Source organism: Pseudochaenichthys georgianus, unplaced genomic scaffold, assembly GCF_902827115.2.
Source record: "Pseudochaenichthys georgianus unplaced genomic scaffold, fPseGeo1.2 scaffold_455_arrow_ctg1, whole genome shotgun sequence".
NCBI classification, from domain to species: domain Eukaryota; kingdom Metazoa; phylum Chordata; class Actinopteri; order Perciformes; family Channichthyidae; genus Pseudochaenichthys; species Pseudochaenichthys georgianus.
The window spans coordinates 46,808-62,564 of NW_027263020.1; the positions used below are offsets into that span (position 1 = coordinate 46,808).

Here is a 15,757-nt window from a genome sequence, read left to right on the forward strand (position 1 = left end):
AGAGGACTCTTTAAAGTAGAGACACTACATACTGATATACACCTGAACATCAGCAGGAGAGGACTCTTTAAAGTAGAGACACTACATACTGATATACACCTGAACATCAGCAGGAGAGGACTCTTTAAAGTAGAGACACTACATACTGATATACACCTGAACACCAGCAGGAGAGGACTCTTTAAAGGGAAGCATTATCTTCTCACAGACTTCATTGAGATAACTTGGAGAAAGCTTTGTGGCAGCAGCTTTTCTCACCTGTCTCTTGGTGTGTTCGCTGACCTCTCCCGGCATGTCGTGAGCGCTTTTGATCAGCGTGCGGGCGATGTGGTAGTAGTACACGGAGATGATGGTCAGAGGAATGAGGAAGTACACCAGGAAAATCATCACAGAGTGGATCTTAGGATGCATTTCATTGGACAGCGGGTACGGCATGCAGTTCACAAAGGTCCCGTTCGCTTGATCCCCGAGACCCTAAGGGGGGAGGAAGCAAGAAGAGAGGAGACATCACATGACATGTCACTTGTTAGACGCTTTTATCCAAAGCGAAGTCAATACTGTGGGCGATCCCCACGGGAGCACTTTGGGGCGAAGAGTCTCGCGGACACAACGACATGCTGCCTGCAGCGGGACTCGAACAGGGACAGTGCAGAATAATAAACATGTCTGTCGCCATGTTTCATCTGCAGTCCCTGGACACCCTAAAAACAAGTGGATACAATCAGTAAAACATGCAACAAAGAGGCTTACAGCAGGGAAAAACAGAACATAAAAGCGAGACAGCACCAGGTTAGTCAGGACAGACGGACAGGGGGGGTGTATGAGAGCCGACAGCCGACCCCTCGCTGTGTTCAAATGGGATTTAAAATAACTTCTCTGATTGAGGTCCTTTGTTAACACGACATGTCGATTGAGCAATCTCCTCTTTCCCACCTGTATTCTACATTTCATTTATATAGCACACTTTAAAAACAACGTTTATCGATAAGACGGTGATATGGAAACGGTGAAGAGCGTAAGAATACAAATCAATAGAATCAGGACAGTCGGTAACATGCGGAGCGGAGCAGGTGGCTTTGAGGCTTTTCTTAAAGACGTTTCTTCTTTTGCGTTGTCTGTATGGTGATAAACTGTCTGAGCGGAGGTGAGGTAAGGACGTGTTTAATCAATGAGAGGAAAGGAAGCATAGGAGAGGAGACAAGGAGAGGAGGACAGTCAGGAGGACCACAACACATCGGTGATTGCGGAGTCTAGTGGGAGTTCATCGTAGATCTGAGAGAGAATCAGTTTATCGCTGTTAGGGGAACGATAGTGACGGAGACCCAGGATGAGCCTTCAACAGGAAGTGATGAACGGCTAACAGTCAACAGGAAGTGATGAACGGCTAACAGTCAACAGGAAGTGATGAACGGCTAACTGTCAACAGGAAGTGATGAACGGCTAACATTAAACTGGAAGTGATGAACGGCTAACAGTCAACAGGAAGTGATGAACGGCTAACAGTCAGACTGAAATCAAACAAGGTCACCAACTACATCTGCCAGGATCTCATTGTGTGGCCAGATCCAGCCGGGTTGGGGTTAGTGGAGCAACTCTAAGGTCATACTGAAACCATAAACAAGGAAACATGTAAACAGATGCAGATGTTGCTTACAGAACACAGGCCTATAAGACAGACATAACTTTGTGTCATTTAAGTATATGCAGAAGACACCATTTAACTTATTGAACACTTTGGGTACATGTTTTATTATGTTGCATTCTTAACAAAGACAGTTATATATATATATATATATATATATATATATATATATATATATAGTGGTATATGAGCAGTGGTTGTGGTTCTGAAGCGGTGTTGTGTGTCTGTGTCTGTGGTGTACCTGCATGGTGACGACTTGTGAGAAGATGGCTTCAGGAACAGCCAGCAGGACGGAGAGCAGCCAGATGGAGACGGCCTTCAGACACGTCCAGAAGACAGCGCTGGACGTCTGGATGTCCATCGGGTTCACGATCGCCTTGTACCTGACGGAGACAGAGAGAAAGACATCTATTGAGGCCCTGTAACTACTTCCTGTACCCTAGTAGTCACGTCAATGGTTTTCTGAATGAGTGTTTCGTTGTTTCGTTCTGTTCTATGACATCAAATATGTCAGTTAATGGTGGATTTAGAAACGGCAGGTTGCTAACAAGTGTCTAAATGAGAAGATTAAGCATCATCACACACAACATTAGCCTCCTTTAGCTTAGCGGTGGTGACGTGAAGTCATGTGACCGTGCTGTACTTCCTTTATAGCCTAACATTAGCCTCCTTTAGCTTAGCGGTGGTGACGTGAAGTCATGTGACCGTGCTGTAGTTCCTTTATAGCCCAACATTAGCCTCCTTTAGCTTAGCGGTGGTGACGTGAAGTCATGTGACCGTGCTGTAGTTCCTTTATAGCCCAACATTAGCCACCTTTAGCTTAGCGGTGGTGACGTGAAGTCATGTGACCATGCTGTACTTCCTTTATAGCCTAACATTAGCCACCTTTAGCTTAGCGGTGGTGACGTGAAGTCATGTGACCGTGCTGTAGTTCCTTTATAGCCCAACATTAGCCTCCTTTAGCTTAGCGGTGGTGACGTGAAGTCATGTGACCGTGCTGTAGTTCTTTTATAGCTCAACATTAGCCACCTTTAGCTTAGCGGTGGTGACGTGAAGTCATGTGACCGTGCTGTAGTTCTTTTATAGCCCAACATTAGCCTCCTTTAGCTTAGCGGTGGTGACGTGAAGTCATGTGACCGTGCTGTAGTTCCTTTATAGCCCAACATTAGCCTCCTTTAGCTTAGCGGTGGTGACGTGAAGTCATGTGACCGTGCTGTACTTCCTTTATAGCCCAACATTAGCCACCTTTAGTTTAGCGGTGGTGACGTGAAGTCATGTGACCGTGCTGTAGTTCCTTTATAGCCCAACATTAGCCTCCTTTAGCTTAGCGGTGGTGACGTGAAGTCATGTGACCGTGCTGTAGTTCCTTTATAGCCCAACATTAGCCACCTTTAGCTTAGCGGTGGTGACGTGAAGTCATGTGACCGTGCTGTAGTTCCTTTATAGCCCAACATTAGCCACCTTTAGCTTAGCGGTGGTGACGTGAAGTCATGTGACCGTGCTGTAGTTCCTTTATAGCCTAACATTAGCCTCCTTTAGCTTAGCGGTGGTGACGTGAAGTCATGTGACCGTGCTGTAGTTCCTTTATAGCCCAACATTAGCCTCCTTTAGCTTAGCGGTGGTGACGTGAAGTCATGTGACCGTGCTGTACTTCCTTTATAGCCCAACATTAGCCACCTTTAGCTTAGCGGTGGTGACGTGAAGTCATGTGACCGTGCTGTAGTTCCTTTATAGCCCAACATTAGCCTCCTTTAGCTTAGCGGTGGTGATGTGAAGTCATGTGACCGTGCTGTACTTCCTTTATAGCCCAGCATTAGCCACATTTAGCTTAGCGGTGGGGACGTGAAGTCATGTGACCGTGCTGTAGTTCCTTTATAGCCCAACATTAGCCTCCTTTAGCTTAGCGGTGGTGACGTGAAGTCATGTGACCGTGCTGTACTTCCTTTATAGCCCAACATTAGCCTCCTTTAGCTTAGCTTTGTTAATGTCCGTCTCGCCCAAAGTGTATCTACGACAGAAACTGTGATTACAGAGACTGAAAAGCTGTTGGAGCAGATCGGCTAGCGGACGTGAGTGTTGGACTTTATCTCTGTGTGAGAATCCGTCTACAGTGGTGTTTCTTTAAAGAATACGACCGTGTCCATCTTTGTTTACATATGAAAGGAAACAGAAGATGCTGATTTCCAACATGTTATTATATGCTGCATCGTTTGTGTATAAAAGCTGCGTGTATCTTGGTGTCAGGACGTTGAACTGTGTTTGAGTTTCTGCTTCCAGCTGGACTGGATTCGTCCTCCAGATTTCACTCTGATTTCTCGTCTCTAAACAATAACTCTTCTCGCTGTGATTCACTCAGGGCCACAGAGTCGTCCCCCTGTCTCATAAATCGTACATATTTGTGCTGTGCCATACTTCATGTCTTGGTGATGAGTTATTGATTATTAATGCCAGGTATAGGAGATAGCCAGCGTGTCTCCAGGCCGTACATATTACCACACAGAGTGCAGTGAAGAGCTGTGAGAGCCGGTGAGATGCACCTGGTATGAGCAGCAATGGAGGCAACAGGACTGAAGGAGGAAACACGGAGGGAATACAGAGTGACATCAAAAGGGACGTCAGTGAGTGTGCAGGAGAGTAAACACACCACACTGGGGAAAGCATTTCTTTAGGAGCTGGATATCTGTGCGAGACATTGCGCGTCTTCCACCTTCCTCACGGGGCGCTCACACTATGTTACGTAACGTTGTATTGCAATGAGAGCAGCCGACTCAGAGCCGGCTTCATCCCACAGACCATCCGACTATTACACACTAGGGTTGCCAGAAACTGACCATGATCAAAATCGATTATTCGGCAGCCCTGGCGAATAATAATCGATTATTCGACCGACCGACCCCCCCCCCGCGGGAGAAACAAAAAAAAAAGAATCAAATATACTCTCGCTAACAGTACAAACTGTACTGTTAGCGAGAGTGTCTCACAAGGTGAGAGGGAGAGGGGGGGGGGTCGGTGTGTAGCAGCTGCAGCAGCAGTCTGCTCTGCGCAGGCTTCAACCAGGTTTACAGGAAAACAAACTGGTGGTGTGACCAATGGCCATTTACAATTATTAATACTATTACTATTATTAGCATATATATATTTATATATATTTTGGTTGAAACTAAGCCAGAAAAAAAAAAAAAAAAACATTAAAAAAAATTATAATTATATAAATAAAATCGATTTAAAAAAATAATATTCGATTATGGAGACTGTAGCGAATATTCGAATAATCGAATAATCGCTGGCATCCCTGCACTCTGTGAACAACATCCAGACCGTTAATCTGTTTGCTAATTATTTATCTAATATATTATCTTCCATGTACATTTCATCACATTGCATTTAGCTGAGGCTTTTATCCAGAGCGACTTACAATAAGTACATTCGACCAGGAAGACACAACCTTGAAGAAAACAGAATCATAAAGTACATCAGGTTTCATAGAGCCAAGCATTTTAAGTGCTACTCAACTGGCTTTAGATAAGCCAGTCCTTTATTAGTATATAAGTGCTCTGTTAGCAGTTCTTTGTTAGTCATTCTATCGCTCGAAGTGGAGTCGAAAGAGATGAGTTTTCAGTCCGGAAGGTGTGTAAGCTTTCTGCCTATGTACATGTACTTGTGTATCGACTCTTCTTGCACTATTTCTACTTTATTTGTATTAACACATCTCCAAACATTCTCTTGCACCATTTGATCTGTTTTATTTGTTCTCTGTCCTGTATATATTCATGCTGTCTGTTGGAGGAGGACTTCAGTTTGTCATTGCATCTACACTGGAGCTGCTGAGCATGCTGAGATGGGCGCAGTAACAGGATGCTGAATTAACTACAGAATGATACGGCTTCATTAAAAACCTTATGTATTAAGTCTGAACACATGGCGGCTAGCAGAACACTAGTATTCGTGCTTCCCGAGTGGAGTGGGGATGGATCAGGGCGAAGAAAGTGCAGAAGAGAAACTGGAAAACGTTGCTTCACTGTATTTGGACTGAGCGCTCCCTGGAACACAGCTCCGAGATTTATGACCTGAGCTCCAGTAGCTCCACGCCATCATCCGTCTGCTTCTGTCCAGACGTTCACAACAATGCGGCATAAAACAAATCACCACTTCTCTTCCTGTGCGTGTGACCAGGGGTTTAGCTTTGGTTTGAGGGGGGGGGACAAACAAAGCAGGGGGTCGTGGGTCCTCCGCCAGAAAAAAAATCTCGATTTGAATCCCATTTCCAACAACATTTAGGGTGATAGAAAAAAGAGAAAATGCCCATAATGATCGATCCATCCATCCATCTATCCATCTATCCATCCATCCATCTATCCATCCACCTATCCATCTATCTATCCATCTATCTATCTACCCATCTATCTACCCATCCATCCATCCATCTATCTATCCATCTATCTATCTATCCATCTATCTACCCATCTATCTACCCATCCATCCATCCATCATCCATCTATCCATCCATCCATCCATCCATCCATCCATGTGTGTGCGTGCGCGCGTGCGTGCGTGCGTGCGTGCGTGTGTGTGTGTGTGTGTGTGTGCTGCAGTAGAGGGCAGCGTGTCATGCTTCATGCATGGTGGCAGCTGAGACCCTGAGAGGTTTCTTTGAGAGACTCTCAGGAACCGAAGCAGCTCCATGTTTATTCAAGAAGCTGCGATACCCCGGCGCTAATCTCAGTGTCGTATTCTGAGCAGGATGCATGCTGGGAAGTCTGCAGACCGGGAGGCATGGTACATATTTACACACTGGAAGGAAACCAACCTGCTCCAAAATGAAGTCAAAGAATGATCAAACAAGTGTCCTCGCTCGGAATATAGAAATCTGCCACTAGGACAAGTGGATATTAACTTGGTAAGATTTCTATTTTCTGAACTAGTTTATCAGGATCAGGAAATGTTGTGTTACAAAATAATCCAAAATGCTCGTATTGTTTCGGTTTTACAATAAAAATGCGTTTTCTAAAATCAAGTACGATTTCTTTCTTGAAACAAGATGATCGTTCTTTTGAAAGCAGCACAGCAGACTATAAAACGGTTGCCAACGAGGTTTGCACATACAAGGACCGTGCCTCGTGCCTCGGTGTACATTGTTGTGACGGAGCGGACCACAGAGCGACCGGCAGCCGGCGGCACACACCAGACCGCCAGACACCGGACATGTCCTGAGAGGCTTCCGTCCCCTCCCTCTCTGAAGCGCGACCATGAGTGCACGCTCGTGAGTCTCCACTTATTTAAACATACATTAAACTAAAGTCCACGATACTTGCCTGACGAGCAGCGAACGGCAGTTTCTCCGCCGTCTCCCCGCGCGGGGAGGGGCTGGACTGGCATCCGGGACTTTGTGCCAGAAGGCAACAGCTGGTGGATGTGTTACATTTACAGAAAACCCCATGTTTGTAACTTTGATTTTGTTTATTTAAACTGTTTCGATGTTATCAAACAATATATCTATATATATATATATATATTTCGTTATAAATAAAATGGTCTGAGTTTAAATTAACCGACTAAGCCTATGTTTACGAAGGAACAATTGTGCACACAGACACGGTTAAGACGATACAAACATAACAATCAAAGAAATTAAATAAAAACAACTTTCTTTCTTCTGAGAAACAACTCAAAATAATATGAAATATACTTAAGATGCGTTGTCTAAAAACAACACCCTATATTTCACTGCATTCTTACTTTTTTAAGTTATTAAGCCTCATGTCATATTCTGACTCGATATTAGATAAATATACTTGGCTTGACTTTCCATTGTGTACAGTGTGTTGCTGTTTAGGAGTTACTGCTTTCATCCCGGTGCCATGTCTGGGCTCAGTGATGTGGGGTTCTCTACAGACAGATTAGTCAGGCTAACATTTCAGCTTCCATATTCCCCGAGGCCGTTTATCTTTGTGTTTGTAAAGTTCCTCGCCGGAGGAACCAGACATTTCCATTTTGTGCAGTTTTAAAGTGTCGTCCTATCACCTCCTCCTGTGCATTTGAAGCAGGAAGTTCAACATCACAATAACAGCTGGTTCCGGAAAGCCCCGTGAGCTCCTCGCTGGGGAGGGAACATGGAAAGCACGCTATCTGTTGTCTCTTTGTATCACGCAGTCTGTTCTTCTTCTCTCGGTTATCACGCAGTCTGTCTTCCGGTTGTTGCCTCTTTTGAATGACGGATACACCCTACCGCCGCCTGCTGGTGAGAAGAGGTATTGCCACTCACGCAGGCGCAGTTCCTACGTGCTGCTTGGCCGTCGGCTGGAGTCTTTGCGGTGTGTTCCAGAGCCACACGCAGGACGCAGACACGTGAAGCGACGTGAGGCGACGTTTGGTGTTCTTTGGTGTCAGTTTGGTGCAGTGACGTGCACGGGCTAATGTTGCCCGGGAAACGGCCCGTTTGGCCTTTTTGTCTGACCTGCCCCTCTGGAGAGAGCGAGAGTTGATGAGCCCACAATTAGTATGGTAGCGTCTCGCTGCGGGAAACACACTTTGTCAGCGCTGTCATCTGCCGCTGCGTTAAGACCACCTCAGTGTCGGATTTTGGAAACTTGACTTTGAGTTGTCTCGTGGCAGTTAGGGTATAAGGGACAAGGGGGCTTTACTGCCTCTTGATACCCTCGGTTATTTACAAAAAAACACCTACATGCTTCTGTCTTTCTGTGTCTTCTCATCTGTGAACTCCCTCAACGCGCCGCTCTCTCTCTTCTCTTGATCGCCCTCTCACGGGTGAACAGTTCAATGTCCCGCTTCAGTGTAGGATTTCTGCCATGTCTCCACTTTAGTTTGACCATCTCCGTTACTAAGTTATGGAATACTAAATAAATAAGTAATTAGACACCTTACCGTCACTGCGCTCATAAAGAAAGATGGGAATAAGAATAATGCGTGTTGAACTGGTTTCATTAATTAGTGAGTTTATTTAAGGTCATTAGTTAGAAGCCCTATTTTATCAGTATGACTGCACAGCAATGGTCAAACTACATTGAATTGTCCCCATGTTGTCTTTAATAGTTCCTAACATTGGATATTTTAATGAGACCGCAAAACAAAGAATTTCCCTGGTTTTCATTTTTAAAATCAAGACACCGAATGAAAGTCGTCGCCTTCGCTTATTTTGTTATGAGATGTGAATTACTGTTCAATTTAGTTGATGTAATAATCGTTTGGTTTCTTTTACATTAAAAACAAGTTACAATTTTCAAAAGGTCTTGTGGTTTTTTTCGGGGGGGGGGCTTTTTCCAGTTTAGAGCACTCGCCCCTCCAAATGTCTGTGCACGTCCCTGGTTTGGTGTGTAAGAGGCTTAAAGTATCACACAGAGAATCAGCACTTTGGAAACAGGGCCGAAACAGAGGGGATTATGGGTAATGCTGCAATGATCTGTTTGGTGTTTCAGCCAATCAGAGACAGGCTCTGGATATTTCTGAGACCTGTGATGTACTGATGAAAGACAGTATGACAGGGGGTGCTGTCCAGTCACCTCCTCCTGTGGTGAAGCTGTTCTAACGCCACAATATTCCCTCCTTCGTCACTTGGACCTTAGCTGATAAATCACCGTCTCTTGGGAGGTAGCTGTGGTTTCAGAGATGAACGGATACTTTGCAGATCACGAGGTACTGACTGGTCTTGTTTACCCGCATTGTCCCCCAACAGCCACGTTGTCCTTCTGAAACGCTTCCCCATCAGCTCCTTTCCGGGAGCTCATTTCCTGATCACACGGCTGTGTTTCGGACCCCGATGGCCTCTAATGCGCCCCTAACGAGACTAAAGGCCACTAACGAGCCCTTAACTGGCCTGAAGGTCCTTGAAACGCACAACAAGCTAATGGACAATTAGCATAATGATAGCAATGGTGCCTGAGCCCCAATCGCATCACGATGACTCACACAAACACTAGCCTGCAATTAAACGGTCAAACAGTCGACAGTACGTATTTTATTCCGCTCTATTTCAAAGTAAATATTGCTATATTTTTAGTAAGGACGTTGTAGTATATGAGTTGTGGTCTTAATAGCTCAATATGGGCCCAATAAGGCAGCAGTACCACAAGAATAGTTATTCTCCCATAATAACACTTATATGATCTATTCTTATGTAACAAACTATACGTCTTAATTGTGTCTAAATAACTCTATTTTCTTGTTTACTTGTATGCACCACGACATCAAGTCAAATTCCTCGTACGTGTCAACATACCTGGTGATCGAGCTGACTCTGATTCAGATATGAGGAAACATGGACATTAATAAATGCTTTTGTCTTCACTGACAGTCGAGATAATTAAACTAGTGATGTGACGTTCGCGAAGCATCCGATTCTTTTGAACGGCTCTTTGGTACGAACAAAGAGAACCGAGTCGTACTTGGTGAGAGCCGTTCTTTTTATCGTTGGTTCACTGCCTGCCATAAATCCACTCGCCTTTACGTGAACCGCGAAATAACTTGATTTTGTTCGCCAAGTGTATTCCGTGAAGACCCGCCCCTACTCTGATTGGTTAGGTTTAGGCAGGAATGCAACATTTGAAAAGCCAAAATATATTTTAAAACAGGGTCAAGAAATAATCTCCACCGACACTTTAAAAAACATACGTCTCTTTTGAAAGTCTCTTTTGAACGGATCTTTTGAACATCATTAGGAGAGGACTCTTTAAAGTAGAGACACTACATACTGATATACACCTGAACATCAGCAGGAGAGGACTCTTTAAAGTAGAGACACTACATACTGATATACACCTGAACATCAGCAGGAGAGGACTCTTTAAAGTAGAGACACTACATACTGATATACACCTGAACATCAGCAGGAGAGGACTCTTTAAAGTAGAGACACTACATACTGATATACACCTGAACATCAGCAGGAGAGGACTCTTTAAAGTAGAGAGACTACATACTGATATACACCTGAACATCAGCAGGAGAGGACTCTTTAAAGTAGAGACACTACATACTGATATACACCTGAACATCAGCAGGAGAGGACTCTTTAAAGTAGAGAGACTACATACTGATATACACCTGAACATCAGCAGGAGAGGACTCTTTAAAGTAGAAACACTACACACTGATATACACCTGAACATCAGCAGGAGAGGACTCTTTAAAGTAGAGACACTACATACTGATATACACCTGAACATCAGCAGGAGAGGACTCTTTAAAGTAGAGACACTACATACTGATATACACCTGAACATCAGCAGGAGAGGACTCTTTAAAGTAGAGACACTACATACTGATATACATACTGATATACACCTGAATATCAGCAGGAGAGGACTCTTTAAAGTAGAGACACTATGTACTGATCTACACCTGAACATCAGCAGGAGAGGACTCTTTAAAGTAGAAACACTACATACTGATATACACCTGAACATCAGCAGGAGAGGACTCTTTAAAGTAGAGACACTACATGCTGATATACACCTGAACATCAGGAGGAGAGGACTATTTAAAGTAGAGACACTACATACTGATATACACCTGAACATCAGCAGGAGAGGACTCTTTAAAGTAGAGACACTACATACTGACATACACCTGAACATCAGGAGGAGAGGACTCTTTAAAGTAAAGACTCTACATACTGATATACACCTGAACATCAGCAGGAGAGGACTCTTTAAAGTAGAGACACTACATACTGATATACACCTGAACATCAGCAGGAGAGGACTCTTTAAAGTAGAGACACTACGTACTGATCTACACCTGAACATCAGCAGGAGAGGACTCTTTAAAGTAGACACTACACACTGATATACACCTGAACATCAGCAGGAGAGGACTCTTTAAAGTAGAGACACTACATACTGATATACACCTGAACATCAGCAGGAGAGGACTCTTTAAAGTAGAGACACTACATGCTGATATACACCTGAACATCAGCAGGAGAGCACTCTTTAAAGTAGAGACACTACATGCTGATATACACCTGAACATCAGCAGGAGAGGACTCTTTAAAGTAGAGACACTACACACTGATATACACCTGAACATCAGCAGGAGAGGACTCTTTAAAGTAGAGACACTACATACTGATATACACCTGAACATCAGCAGGAGAGGACTCTTTAAAGTAGAGACACTACATACTGATATACACCTGAACATCAGCAGGAGAGGACTCTTTAAAGTAGAGAGACTACATACTGATATACACCTGAACATCAGCAGGAGAGGACTCTTTAAAGTAGAGAGACTACATACTGATATACACCTGAACATCAGCAGGAGAGGACTCTTTAAAGTAGAAACACTACACACTGATATACACCTGAACATCAGCAGGAGAGGACTCTTTAAAGTAGAGACACTACATACTGATATACACCTGAACATCAGCAGGAGAGGACTCTTTAAAGTAGAGACACTACATACTGATATACACCTGAACATCAGCAGGAGAGGACTCTTTAAAGTAGAGACACTACATGCTGATATACACCTGAACATCAGCAGGAGAGGACTCTTTAAAGTACAGACACTACACACTGATATACACCTGAACATCAGCAGGAGAGGACTCTTTAAAGTAGAGACACTACATACTGATATACACCTGAACATCAGCAGGAGAGGACTCTTTAAAGTAGAGACACTACATACTGACATACACCTGAACATCAGGAGGAGAGGACTCTTTAAAGTAAAGACTCTACATACTGATATACACCTGAACATCAGCAGGAGAGGACTCTTTAAAGTAGAGCTCCATGGAGAGTTCAGCTTTGAGGAAAATTAATGAAACCTTTTGAATTTAAATTCCGGTGCCGCTCTCTTCTCGTAGATGTCATGAATTAAAAACGCGGTTGTAATTCTTGAAGTGCTCGTCCTCCCTTTCCATCAGATTCACTTTTCTTCTGTCGTCACACGTGTTCTCCTAATCCTCTCACCTGCCCTCGTGCTGGAGGCTCTGCACTGAGCGAGCACTGGATCAGCTTGATTGACAGCGCTGGACAGAGGTCTTTAAACATATGGTGAATAATTCATGTTCAGGGGCACGAGAGGGCCGACGGACGTCTTTCATACGAGGACCTTCATAGAAGTGATGCCGTCTCACGGGGTATCATGTCGTCCATGCAGACATTTACTAACCCTGAACAACGTCTGACTACACACTAACTACACACTAACTACACACTAACTACACACTGACTACACACTAACTACACACTAACTACACACTAACTACACACTGACTACACACTAATACACACACTAACTACACACTAACTACACACTGACTACACACTAACTACACACTAACTACACACTAACTACACACTACTACACACTACTACACACTACTACACACTACTACACACTACTACACACTACTACACACTACTACACACTACTACACACTACTATACACTACTACACACTACTACACACTACTACACACTACTACACACTGAACTACACACTGAACTACACACTGAACTACACACTGAACTACACACTGAGCTACACACTGAGCTACACACTGAACTACACACTGAGCTACACACTGAACTACACACTGAACTACACACTAACTACACACTAACTACACACTGACTACACACTGACTACACACTAACTACACACTGACTACACACTGACTACACACTAACTACACACTGACTACACACTAACTACACACTAACTACGCACTAACTACACACTAACTACACACTAACTACACACTGACTACACACTAACTACACACTGACTACACACTAACTACACACTAACTACACACTAACTACACACTGACTACACACTGACTACACACTAACTACACACTAACTACACACTGACTACACACTAACTACACACTAACTACACACTAACTACACACTAACTACACACTGACTACACACTGACTACACACTAACTACACACTAACTACACACTAACTACACACTGACTACACACTAACTACACACTAACTACACACTAACTACACACTAACTATACACTGACTACACACTAACTACACACTAACTACACACTAACTACACACCGTCACATCAAGAAAGATGCAGCTTTCCTAAGACCACACACACACACACCACACACACACCACACACCACCACACCACCCACCCCACACACCACACACACACACACACACACACACCACACAGCACACACACAGCACACACACACACACACACACACCACACACACATTTTTTGGATTTCGTATAAAAAACTAAATCCTTTCTAATTGTAATTGTTCTAAAAGTCGTTACTAACATTCTGTTCCTAACTTTGAAGATATTATCTTTTCAAATGTTATGAACACGTTTACAAAAATGATAGTGACTTCTATTAAACATTTGGAGAGGTCCCAGTTCACCTCCCGGTCACTGCCGCGCTGCCCTCGAGCAAGGCACCGGACACACCCTGCATCCTCCAATTCTAATTAAATGCTCAGTCTTTCCAAATCCGCTTCTCCCATGATGTCCCTCTTCGTCCTAAAGTACTTTCCACGTAATAGAATCATCTTTTTGTTTTTGCAAATGTTCAAAAGACCTTTTTTAAACCTGACTCCCAATACATGTCTATAGTTTCCAAATGTGTCCTGGATCTGTTTGTCAAACCGTCCAAAAAGAGATGAGAGACATGTCTCTTCTCATGTCTCTCATGTCTTTGTGTTAAAGACTTTCCTCACGTCCAAAAGTCCCCCTATTTCCTTAAGATATTCTAACTACTATGTCGGAGCCGCATTTAAGTTTATTTTGTTTTGATTTATTTGGAACCTTGATTAATGCATGTTTCTGTTTCAGTGAGAGGGCAGCAGGGCTCAGGGGAAGGGGGCGGGGCTAAGGGGGAGGGGGCGGGGCTCCGTGGAAGGGGGCGGGTCTCAGGTGAAGGGGGCGGGGCTACGGCTTTAAGTGGGAGGTGCGGTGTGTGACGGATGTTAAGGGGTTACATGGATGTTAAGGGGTTACAGGGATGTTAAGGGTTTACAGGGATGTTAAGGGGTTACAGGGATGTTAAGGGGTTACGGGGATGTTAAGGGGTTACGGGGGATGTTAAGGGGTTACAGGGATGTTAAGGGGTTACGGGGATGTTAAGGGGTTACAGGGATGTTAAGGGGTTACGGGGATGTTAAGGGGTTACGGGGATGTTAAGGGGTTACAGGGATGTTAAGGGGTTATGGGGATGTTAAGGGGTTACGGGGATGTTAAGGGGTTACGGGGATGTTAAGGGGTTACAGGGATGTTAAGGGGTTACATGGACGTTAAGGGGTTACAGGGATGTTAAGGGGTTACAGGGATGTTAAGGGGTTACAGGGATGTTAAGGGGTTACAGGGACGTTAAGGGGTTACAGGGATGTTAAGGGGTTACATGGATGTTAAGGGGTTACATGGATGTTAAGGGGTTACGGGGATGTTAAGGGGTTACGGGGATGTTAAGGGGTTACGGGGATGTTAAGGGGTTACAGGGATGTTAAGGGGTTATAGGGATGTTAAGGGGTTACAGGGATGTTAAGGGGTTACGGGGATGTTAAGGGGTTACATGGATGTTAAGGGGTTACGGGGATGTTAAGGGGTTACGGGGATGTTAAGGGGTCACAGGGATGTTAAGGGGTTATATGGATGTTAAGGGGTTACAGGGATGTTAAGGGGTTACAGGGATGTTAAGGGGGTTACATGGATGTTAAGGGGTTACGGGGATGTTAAGGGGTTACGGGGATGTTAAGGGGTTTACAGGGATGTTAAGGGGTTACAGGGATGTTAAGGGGTTACAGGGATGTTAAGGGGTTACAGGGATGTTAAGGGGTTACAGGGATGTTAAGGGGTTACAGGGATGTTAAGGGGTTACGGGGATGTTAAGGGGTTACAGGGATGTTAAGGGGTTACAGGGATGTTAAGGGGTTACGGGGATGTTAAGGGGTTACGGGGATGTTAAGGGGTTACGGGGATGTTAAGGGGTTACGGGGATGTTAAGGGGTTACATGGATGTTAAGGGGTTACAGGGATGTTAAGGGGTTACAGGGATGTTAAGGGGTTACGGGGATGTTAAGGGGTTACAGGGATGTTAAGGGGTTACATGGATGTTAAGGGGTTACAGGG

General features: G+C 44.2%; 1 protein-coding gene across 1 annotated transcript in view; it reads right to left on the reverse strand.

The window, feature by feature from the left end:
* Positions 1-15,757, reverse strand: part of nmbr (neuromedin B receptor) — a 52,202-nt gene that overhangs the window by 23,897 nt on the left and 12,548 nt on the right. The window contains exons 2-3 of the mRNA XM_034078648.2: positions 1,884-2,025; positions 259-474 (exon numbers count right to left, since the gene is read on the reverse strand). Of these exons, the coding sequence (XP_033934539.1) occupies positions 259-474; positions 1,884-2,025 (358 nt within the window). The remainder of the gene's footprint in view (positions 1-258; positions 475-1,883; positions 2,026-15,757) is intronic.